The sequence below is a fragment of the Mercenaria mercenaria genome, chromosome 1, assembly GCF_021730395.1.
Source record: "Mercenaria mercenaria strain notata chromosome 1, MADL_Memer_1, whole genome shotgun sequence".
Taxonomy (NCBI): Eukaryota; Metazoa; Mollusca; class Bivalvia; order Venerida; family Veneridae; genus Mercenaria; species Mercenaria mercenaria.
This window is the reverse complement of record NC_069361.1, coordinates 6,657,751-6,669,810: the sequence shown is the minus strand read 5'-3', so window position 1 is coordinate 6,669,810 and position 12,060 is coordinate 6,657,751. Positions and strand designations below refer to the sequence as shown.

Sequence of the window (12,060 nt, the reverse complement as noted above, 5' to 3'; positions counted from 1 at the left end):
AATTTTGCCCGAGTTTTACAATGGGTAAAATAATTACGTTTGCAATAAAACCATATTCCTATAGGTATTTTAAATATCAAAAAGGTACTATTATTCCCATCTCAGACCATGAGAATGATGTATATTCTATCATGAGCTGCAAAATAAAGCTGGAGGTTACTTTAAAAAAAATGTTACAGAATAAGTGGATCAAACAGGAGGATGTTGGCCGATTCAGACAGCTGTAAGGTTTGAAGGAACAGAGATGACATTCTTGTTATTGAACGAAACATATGAGTTTGAATACTTTGTTCATTATATCATTCCAACAGTGTCTGAAAGACAATATTAACTGCTAATTTAATTTAGCACAGAAATGAAAAAGAAGAGAGGGAAATCTGGTCCCTAGGACGTAAAACATTAAAAGTTGAAAGATCGCACCTACGCTTAACGAACTTTAAAGACCCCTCGATATTTCTGCAGCATCTTTCATATCTCAGATGTTTTAAATAACATATTCAAATTCGACATGAACTGAAAGAAGTAATGATATGTTTTTATTCATTTTAATACCTCAACCCTATTTAAAAAGTCACAAAAATGCAGATTAATGCCTTTAATTAAAAAAAAAATTATGATAATGCAGAAAAAGCATATAAAACGCAAAGAAAAACTACGTTTTTATCCTGAACAATAAATGTGGCTTGATGTTTTCATATACCAGAAATAAGTATATGTGTACCATTCAATATCGATATGAATAGTATTTGCACATTTGCGTTCTGGTGTCTTCCTGTGACTTTTTGAAAATGGGATGCGATTGGTAAATGAACAACATGATATTATTTCCTATTTTGATTTTGGTTTAATTTCTATATGCTATTTCCTACATCTTGGTCTAAACGTATATGCAATTTCATAAATGTACTACTTGTAGTTTGAAATATGTTGCAAAAAATCTTAATGGGTGCTAGAAATTTTGATTAGTATATAATAGTTATTTTATTCACTTTTTCTGGCGTTCATGCATGTGTAATGCCTTCATTAATTACATCCGTAAAATGTTCTAGGTAATAATTCAATAACAGGAACAAGAGAAATAATTTTGTAAAGGCCCAGTATGCATGCCTTTTGCCATGTTTGCAAAATACGTCCTTACGTGACGTCGTGTGACCACCTGAGAATCCAGAAATTAAGGATAAGGAGCCTTGACGGTCGAGTGGTTAAAGTCACTGACTTCGAACCACTCGCCTTTCGCCGATGTTGGTTCGTAACCTCGTTTGATGTGTAGAATTCTTCATGTGAAGAAGTCATTCAGCTGCCTTACGGAAGGTCTATGATTCTACACAAGTCCCTGCATATGCCGTGAACTATGTCTTTACAGACACCTTGGGGTCTTCCGCCATCACGAAAAGCTGGACATGTCGCATGATAGATGACCGCAATTGTGTCGGTCTGATTTTAAATCTAGTAAAACACAAATTAATAGGAGATGATATAAACAAAAGGATATTACATGTGTGCTTTTTCATACTGAATTTATCAAACGAATTCAACTGAAAAAACAACAACTTTGCTTTCCCGAGATTTTTATTATTTTTATTCAACGAGTTTAATAAATTCAGTGCAGAAAGACACAAATTTGATACTATTTTTATCACATAGAAATATAATTTCATGACATGGTAGCATTGTCTTCATTACCTATTAGAGACAAAATCATTTCGACTAACGATATCAAACCACGAATCGACATCACGTCAAGATGTCATTACAATAGCGCAATACCAAAATTATGTGTAGACTTTAATTCACTCCCAAGATGCCAAAACGTGTGATAATAAGTGATAGTAACAGAGTAACATCCTTTACAAAAGAGCCATTCTTAACATTAAAATCTCCGTAATATGTTACTATGTTCAGGTAAATTCAGTTAGGTATTTCGGCTTTCGTATGCCAGGTGTGGCTGTATAAAAGCAAAGTAAATGAAATAAACTTTTCTTTATTGTTTCAAATTCAGCTTTCAGTCAACTCTAGTTACGGAAGAAGGAACCTTAAAAGTCATGCACTTCCTTTTTTCATGGTGTTTGGAGTTGTTACTAATTCTGTTGTAGTCGAGGCTAATAGAAATCGATGAATATTTGTAATAGTAGTCCTTAATACCGTCATGTTCATGCGGGTCTACTAAATTATTGGTTCATGCACGTGGGCAGAAATGCAAAAATATTTGATTTTCATGGGCAAACTTTTATTCTTGATTTCAGTTCCCAATACAGTACGAATGAAAATCACCTTGCTATCTATGACTTATCCTATGTCTGGCTTGGATTTATAGGATTCATGATCGCAATAATCATCGGCTTGGCTGTCAGTTTAATTACAGGTAATAACAATGTAACCAGAACACTAGTAGTACTACTTACTTATAAAGTATAAAATATGCATAAAACTTAGTAAAGATACTTAAATCATTATTTCCGAACCAATAGAAGGGGGTCTTTATGCCTGTAAGGTGTTTTTGCTTTGACTAGGTCCATTTCTGGTCAGTAGCTTTATTTAAGAGATTGGGTATTACGACAGAACTTGGTACGTAGGTAGTTTCATTGGAGGCCGAGGTATATGTTTCGTTCACTTGAGTCAATGTTAAAGTCGCTATTACAACATACTGAAAAAAAACTATTAATGATATGCTCAATAGTGAGATAGAAATGGGGTATATTATACAGTTATTGACTTACATTGAGGTCAATATGTGTTATTACGGACCTGCAAAAACGATAGCACATTATTGTTATATTATATGCCCTTCTCAAATGCATTAATTTGACTGGCCCATATTTCATACATATAAGAAAAAGTGATATCACAGTCATTATTACTTTTTCTGGTTAATATCCCGCGTGCACCCCTTTCGACCAATCAAATGAGCGCATTTGAGAAGGGTATATAATATTAACCGGTAAATAGGTAGCTTGTTTCACTGCCTTGTCATGAGGCATATTGAAGTTTGCTATGGCAAGGCTTACCGTCGATTCCGATTAGATATTGCTACCAAACTTGTTAAAGGTATAAAAATAATCTGTATCTTTGATCTTTGCAATTACTTCAGTAAAGAACAAGAGATGAAGACCAGACTATAAACAGTAAGCTTGAATATTAACCAAAGTTTTGATGAATGTATAGGTGCTATGGTCACGAAGTCGTGTTCAAAGTCACTGAAACAGAAAAATGATTTAAGCAAAACAAAATCATTTATGCTTTTTGAAAGAAGTAGTATTTCCCGTACATTTCTAACATAAGACATTTTAGAGTTTTGGTATGCAGATTCAAAATAATTTTTATTCAAAGATTGTATATACTACCTTTAGCTTCATATGTTGCCTAAATCATAGAACTAGATGCTGCTTACAAGATATTCTATATCTCGAAAGATTAATTTGTTTATTCAACGATACAATGTTTTACTTAATGTCTCATTTTATTTCGTCGTCTGTGTTTCATATCAATGATTGATTTCAATATCAGAGTTTCATAGACGATATGATAGACATGCTACCGACAGAGTATTATGATGCTATTTTTTTATCATTATCATCATCATCATTATCATTATTATTGTTATTATTACTATTATTAATATTAGTGTTATGTTGTAGTTTTTCGGCGAACGTCGTCTAAGAACGAATTCGTTACCTATGCCAGGTGACTTCAGTTTGCAAATCAAACTACTTGATAACGCATTATAGATAATTATCAAAATGGAAGATTTATTAAACACTCTGCCTGATTGGACGAGAGTGTCAATTTCTTTCACTCTGTTGATTGTGCTACGCTGAGTGAAATGTAGACAAAGCATTTATCCTAAACGACGGTGTTCACGTTTAAAGCTAACTTTGGCTCAGTATATTTAGCAAGAATATTGATATATCTCAAAATGATAAGTAAGTTTAATAAATATGATAAAAACCTGTTCAAATACCAACATATATCAAATTAAAGAAAGAGCTGAATACGGTCTGCGTATCACATGAATAAGGGTGTGATAAGAGTCTTTTATGTAGAGAAGTGCTTTTTAAAAGATTTTCCTTGTTACAGTTGTCGTCTGTATATGAAAAGGTTTCTTGCTTTTGTGACTTATTCAGATTGCATATTAAAATGAGTACTTGTTTGCTTTGATATATTTGTTATAAATTATTTAACTGATTTATTATATATGAATATTTTTCTTTAGTATGGTATGCAAATATTGAACTCAGTTGAAATCTGTTTTATTATGTATATGCTATATAATGACTGAATCTCATTACACTGAAACGAAGGTACGCTGCATACAGTTTATCTATGTGATACCGGTATGACTATGGTCAAACTTTGCTTATGAAACAGAAATATTGAAATAATTACAATTGTATGTTTTGCTTGACCTTCACTTTTTTTATAGGTGTGACGTCATTGTCCAAAGATTCATGAATAGCGAATATGCATTTGTTAAAGCGGGATCAGTTGGCCTATTTTAGAAATAAAAATAATAAATAAAAAATGCTTTAATTGATTTTTTCTCATGTATTCTAATCAAACTTGATTTGTAGTACCTTTATTAGGCCCGCAGCCAACTTTGTTCAGCTGGGACATTTGACCCCTTTTAGGGGCTGCTAGAGCTAAAACTAGAAATGCCTTTATACAACGTCTCATGAACAGCTTGGTGGATCTTTGTCATACTTGGTCTGGAGCATCATTATAAGGTCCTCTTCCAAATTTATTTATATAGGAACTTGGGCCCTATTAGGGACCACTATAGCTAAAAGTAGATATTCCTTTCTTCGCATTAACCACTAAAATGTAATGGAATTTTATCAAACTCGATGTGTAACAATATCGTAAGGTCTCCTGCTATTTTGTTACAAATGGGGATAGGGACAAATTTAGCTAAAAATATAAACACGTTTAATGACCTCTTCTCATGAACCGCTTCATGAATCTTCATCAAACTACTGCTGTAATTATTCGTCTAAGGATAAACGAAACAAAATTGCAACCCTACGAAACCTTTGCAAAAAATTAAAAGAGAACCATTTAAATTGTTAAAGTGCGGTGTTTAGTTTTGCAATTTGAAAAATGTTAGATGAAAATGAATGTTAGATGAAAAATTCATAAACTTCTTTCCTTATTACAATTCGCCGACCATCATTTTTAAAGATATTTCTTGTTTGTTATTGTTGTTGTTGTTGTTATTATTTTTGTCAATATCGTTATGATATGTAGTAGTAGTAGAAATGATAAAATTTAACTAAACCTCATATTAATGTTATATTTTGTCAATATTTTACAATAGTGGCTGATAGACAAACCTTTGCTACGAATTTATTAGTCCCCTACTGGTTGAAAACCAGTTTCGGGGACTATAGGAATGCAATTTTCCGTCCGTCATTCCGTGCCCGCGAAATGATGGTTTAGTGACTGCATAACGGTACTTTCTCTTTGATGTCATTCATTCCGTTCTGTTTATGTGACCTTTTTCATTTTATGTGACTGTTAGAACAATAGAGAGAACAATGGGGGTGTCACATAAATACCGTTTCGTTAGAACGTCCGTCCTTCCGTCCGTCCACAATTTCGTGTCCGGTCCATAACTCTGTCGCAACCCCGGACCCCTAGCTTAAAGGTCAAGGTCACAGTTGGAGGTCAAATGTCAACAGGGCTTTTTTCCTGTCCGGTCCATAACTCTGCCATCCATGAAGGGATTTTAATATTTTTTGGTACAAATGTACCTCATAATAAGACGATGTGTCATGCATGACTTTCAGACCACTAGCTCAAAGGTCAAGGTCACACTTAGCTGTCAGATGTTAACATGGCATGAACAGGGTCTGTTTCGTGTTCGGTCCATAACTCTATCATTCATAAAGGGATTTTCATATCACTTGGCAAAAATGTTTCCAATGAGGAGACAATGTGTCATGCGGAAATCCTGGACCCCTTGCTCAAAGTTCAAGGTCACAATTGGAGGCCAAATGTCAACAGGGCTTTTTGCCTGTCCAGACCATAACTCTACCATCCAAGAAGGGAATTTAATATTACTTGGCACAAATGTTTCCCATGCTAAGACGACGTGTCGTGTACAAAAACCGGGCTCCTGGCTCAAAAGTCAAGGTCACAATTGGAGGTCAAAGGTCAATAGGGTTTTTTCCTGGCCGGTCCAGAACTCTGTCATTCATGAATGGATTTTAATATTACTCGGCATAAATGTTCACCATGATGAGAGGACGTGTCGTGCACAACACCCAGAACCCTAGCTTAAAGGTCAAGGTCACAATTGGAGATCAGAGGTCAACGTCACATTTTTTCCTGTCCGGTTTATAACTTTGTTATGCAAAATAGGATTTGAATATTACTTGGCACAAATGTTCACCACTATGAGACAGAGTGTCATGCGCAAGAACCTGGTCCCTAGGTCGAAGGTCAAGGTCACACATAGAGGCCAAAGGTCAGATACAAGAATGACTTTGTCTGGAACATTTCTTCTTAATTCATAGAGGGATTTTGATGTAACTTGGCATAAATGTTCACTACCATGAAACGGATTGTTGTGTGCAAGAACCAGGTCCCAAGGTCTAAGGTCAAGGTCACACTTTGAGGTCAAATGCCAAATTCAAGAATGACTTTGTCCGGAGCATTTCTTCTTCATACATAGAGGGATTTTGATGTAACTTGGCACAATTATACACCATCATGAGACGAGTGTCATGCGCAGGTCCCTTCTTTAAAATTACTTCCCTTTGATGTTACTATAAATAGCTTATATTATAACTTTTCAATACTAGTCATAGGGAAGAATCGAGACCACTTTTCTGTGGTACAACATGCATGTTACATCCAGTTTTGAGGTGTATTTTGACCTTTCTCTTCCTCAGGTAAAGATTTTTGTGTGGACTTGGAATTTTTTTTTTTTTTTTTTTAATATTAACTTCCCTTAGTTGTTACTATAAATAACTTATATTGTAACTTTTTTATAATTGACCATTGGGAAAAACCAAGACCACTTTTCTGTGGTACAACATAGATGTTACTTTCAAATTTTAGGTGTATTTTAAGGTATATCTGCCTGGTAAGGAGTTTTTTTGTGGATTCGGAAAAACAAAAGAATTACAATAATTACTACACAACCACAGAATTAAAATTCCAATTGCAAATACAGGTGCTAGTGTAAAGAAATTTGCTGTGAAAGGTGAATATTGTGACATTCTGGCACTCTTGTTTTTTTTTTCTATAAATTACTTATATACTTTTTGATAATTGGCAAAAAAATGCTATATGAAAACAACTATAGGTTTTTATACATACAAATTTTAATCCAAGTGTTTTGTTATAACATATTATATATATACTACAATATTGTTCATATATTATTGACAGAATTTATCAGTTTATTATATTATACTGCAGTAAAGAAAATTAGTTGCCTTCCAGTAGGGGACTTTGTATTGCATGGCAATACTTCATTCACTTGTTTTAATCCGTTCTTCGCGCCAACACGGACTTGACAAGCGTTAATATTCTTGTAGTGCTTTTCAAACCCGTTCGGACTTGTTAGTTATAATTTAGTAACCTTCTCTACAAAACTTTGTATGCATTTTTTGTCTGTCATTATCATTCCGTTATTTTTTATATGATAAAGAATGATAAAATTTACATCCATATTCTAGGTAAAGATAAAGATAGTCCAACAGAACAGATATACATCCTTCCTTTTCTACGACGTGTGTGGACATTCGATGAACCAGCTTTGCATGGACATACAGGATCTGAATACTCTTTAGTAGCTATGGATGAAGAAGTTGTGATTGATTCCAAGAAAAACAACATAACAGAACTAGTTTATTGAATGACATAGAAAACATGTATACTAAAAAAGTCTTCAATAAAAACATTATCATTAATATGTATTCCAATTAAAGACGACATTTTGTATCATCCTAATGTATTGAATTTGTAATTAAACAACAATTGACTGAAAGATATCATAAATGGTGGTCAATTACATCTGAGCAACATATTCTGACATTTCTAAGTTTTCATATATTCTGTTAGAGATTTATTTAAGGAACTAAACGACCCATAACCTAGTGTTACATTCCAAATATAAATATATATTTCATTTCTTTTTATGAAGTTTTGTAGTTATTTCTCTTTAATACAAAATGTTCTAAAAAGTGGACTAATTCTTTTGATTTCAATATTATTTCTAGTTGATAATTATTGGGATATTTCAACTACCTGAAACAAAAGAGCGAGTAGCTTCGGAATAAATTTATTTTCGATCTGTCTTGGTTGCAAAACCGAGATAGACGAAGGGAGGTAATATTAATTTTGATTAACTTGCATTTCTTATGAACTTTGTTAAAATATGTACTTGTCAATGCAAATGTTTTCCAACTTTAAAACAAGAGTGATTTTATTCATAACATTCCTTAGATAAAATGTGTCTTATGCTAAAATAAAGTTATCTTGGTTGAGCAACCAGGATAGGAAAATCAAAGTTTAGAAATACTTCCAGTGAAAATCTAGTATATTAAGAACTCGCTGAACACAAATAAGTGCAAGTTTGCAGTTGGATAAGTTTCGAACAAATCCATCAGTTAAACAAAAACTGTTTTACCACATTTGAAATACATTTAATAATCACTGATTAAAGCAGAAGAATTTTGAATCCTAAACACTGATGTATTGTAATTGTAAGAAACCACCAACGAGGCGATGTCCATTTTTGAATATAGGTCTATATCAGTATTATAGAAATATGGGATCATGGTTACTTCCGCATAAGTCGTGCTGAATACAGAGTAGGGTGCACGTTTTACTGACTCTGTATGACTGAGGCTATTTCTTTTTGGTTGCATTTTATGCTTTATCTTTCCATTCATCTTGACAGCTTTTGTGATGGTCCAATCGTCTCACTGTCACAATAACAGTATAGTGTAGCGTACCCCTCGAATAGCGCTGGCCTGTTAGCTACACAAGGAGTGCCAAAGGAGTTCGCCTGGACCTGGCTTGTGGTAAGTTAGGCTTAGAAAATTTATTACGGAGGCTATTCAACAGTTAAAGTTTTATTAACATATAACTAGTAAACAATATGAACATGCATAGTCAAACATACAGCATAAAAGTTTATATAGACATCAATATTGGTAAGACAAATATCAAACATGCAATATTCACAGTTCCGCGACGCACTGCTATATTACATTGCACATAAATTATGAAGAAAAGTAAGGTTCATAATCGTTAGAATAGTAAATATTTTACTATCATTATTTGTGGAACAACGCACCTTCTTGCGACGCTGATACACCAGTTTATCACTTTAAACACAAAAAACGCACTTACCCTATTTTAACACTAAAATCACTTAGTTGAGTTTTACACTAAATATCACGTAGTCGAATTTAACACTAAAATCACTTTGTCATTTAACACTGAAAGTCACTTTGTAAATTTAACACTAAAAATCTCTTCAATCAATTTCACACTAAAAGACACTTAACTGAATTTTACACTAAAACTTACTTAGTCGAAATTCACACTAAAATTCACTATGTCAATTCAGAGTACCGCGCCGATATGTCATTCACTATTTATTCTGGAACTGCTTTAGTAAAACCAAATAGATCTAGATTATTGAACTTGGACAAAATCACTAAACTAAGCTTATAACATCCCTTGGATTAACGGTACTAAGATTTACTTAATATAATAGATAATCGATTAACACTTTATCCAATAACACTAATAATTTACGGCTCTTCGTAAAATGATTTGACCTTCGGTTTCATTGGAGATGGGTTAATATTGGTTTCACTAAAGTTCGATACACTTGGAAAAAAGGACCAATATTTATTTTACTAAAGTTTAGAACAAATATAATTTTAGACTCTGGAATAATATCACTACCTCTTCTTCCGTCTGGCATCTTCCGAATTTTAGTTTTTATTCTTTTTAGTAAACTTTAAACTTTATTAAACTTTTAGTTTTTAATGCGACCGTTCAGGGTACATGACCAACACCTTATAAGCACAGCGCAACATAAATAATACTCCGCGCGCCGATTTCATCAGTATAATGACGTCATACTCTGCGAGGCGAACGTGAGGTAACATGGCCCCATAACCAGGAAGTAAGCGACAAATGATAATTATTTCAGTTTTCAGCGTAACTTATTGATTATAAACGGCAACATCGGTGGATTTAATAATTATTCACGTAAGTCTATCAGTTCCTAATGAGTTTATAAATGTCAGTTCTAATGAGTTTATAAATTGCGGCTTTTTAAAAATATTATAATAAACATCAAAATGACAAATTCAGGATACGAACATTCCTTCTACATTTCTGAAAAAGAATGCAATCAAACAAAGTCATACAATATTATACAAATATAAAATATGATAAATTCAATTGTGTTAATATCAAGCAACATACATATAATGTGAATCTCCCTTAATATATTGATTATTGATAAAATTGTTTATCGAATTCGGCTATATATATATAGTGGACGCAACTTGACCCCGGTGGTTGACCTTTGCATTATAATACATAATAAGGCACAACCTATTATTGAAAAGGAGTGTACGTAAAATACGATCTGCACGAGAAAAAGAAAATATAAATTTGTGTAAGCATAAATTAGTGTATTCGAAAGTTTTAACTGATCAAATGAAAGTATATATACTTTGATACTGCACTGTTTACAAATTAATTCCATATAAATATACACGGATACATTAACCACCCTTGATTTCTACAATGAAATAGCCGATATGAATAATCAGCCTAAGGTCATCCAACGCGGTCAAGTTGCGACTGCTATACCACATACATTTCAGGGAGGGTGGGGTAGAAGTTCATCAAAATAATGGCATAGTTCGGCAACATATTAACAGATGAACACATGCATAAGTACATTATATATCTAAACACTATGAAGTGTTTTTATTTACCGATAAGGGAACATACAAGAAAGCTTAATCACCTGAGAAGCAAACTCAAATTACAGGGTCGTTACATATCCCCCCCCCCCCCCCCCCCCCACACACACACTATGTAAAAGGTTTGGTCTCCAAAAAATAAAACAAAAATGCCTTGTAGAATTACATACATAATATGTCTTCCCTTGCACAATTTCTAAGGAACAAACACAAAGATGAATATTTGCTTAAATCAAATGTTTAACAATAACCTTAACATCAATAATGTTCATGGTGAAAACTACTCTTCATCATTATTAATAAAACCATAAACATCAGTAGTTTTTAAACGCCCTTGTACAAATTTAATTGTAAGCAATGTAATGCATAGTACATTTAAAATACACAAAACTGTTTCAACCAAAGCAAATGGAACAAGCAATGCATATTACTACAACATGAAACAAATACAAAATTAAAGTCATGTAATAAAAATAACATTTATTTACAACTATCCAAAAAGTTATCCCCTCTGTCTTAAAAGTTTATAGTTTTACATATTCTGCTTTCTACTCAAACAAATAGAAACTCTTGTAAAACCAATGTTACCCCGTGCAATCAATCACCATCATGTTCACTTTACCATTTGAATCAAATAATTACTAACAAGTTTAAGCATAGCAAAAGTTCCTTCTAGGGCATATCTATATAAATATAAAATGATCATCTTGTAAAATTTTGGTTGCAATGTCTGTTTTATACTGCCAAAAAAATTCAAGTAAGTATTTACGCTAGTTATTTAACATAAATTGTTAAATCCAACAACAAATTAAATCTGTTACCACTTTCAGCAGAGTAAATACGGCAATAAGACACTGACCCGGTTAATCAATTACGATCCGATGCGTGAATTTGTTGCGCATAATTAGAGGGTCGCAATGGGGTTTGTTTTAACTATGCATTTCAAGGTAACGATAATATTTAGTTGTTTACATTTAAATTTGCTGGTACGAGGGCTGTTCAAAAATAACGTAGACTTTTGCTGTCAAATGTTGCTTATTGTGTGAATAATAATGTGAAATACATCGTTGTAAGTCAGAATCTCTCTGTAATTTGG

General features: G+C 33.0%; 1 protein-coding gene across 3 annotated transcripts in view; it reads left to right on the top strand.

The window, feature by feature from the left end:
- LOC123545073 (sodium-coupled monocarboxylate transporter 1-like) overlaps window positions 1-8,144 on the top strand; it is a 61,665-nt gene extending 53,521 nt beyond the window's left edge. For all 3 annotated transcript variants that reach the window (XM_053538739.1, XM_053538729.1, XM_045331352.2), the window contains 2 exons: window positions 2,244-2,362; window positions 7,683-8,144. In XM_053538739.1, coding sequence (XP_053394714.1) covers window positions 2,244-2,362; window positions 7,683-7,861 — 298 coding nt within the window. In that variant the 3' untranslated portion in view covers window positions 7,862-8,144. The remainder of the gene's footprint in view (window positions 1-2,243; window positions 2,363-7,682) is intronic.
- The last annotated feature ends 3,916 nt before the right edge of the window (window positions 8,145-12,060 follow it).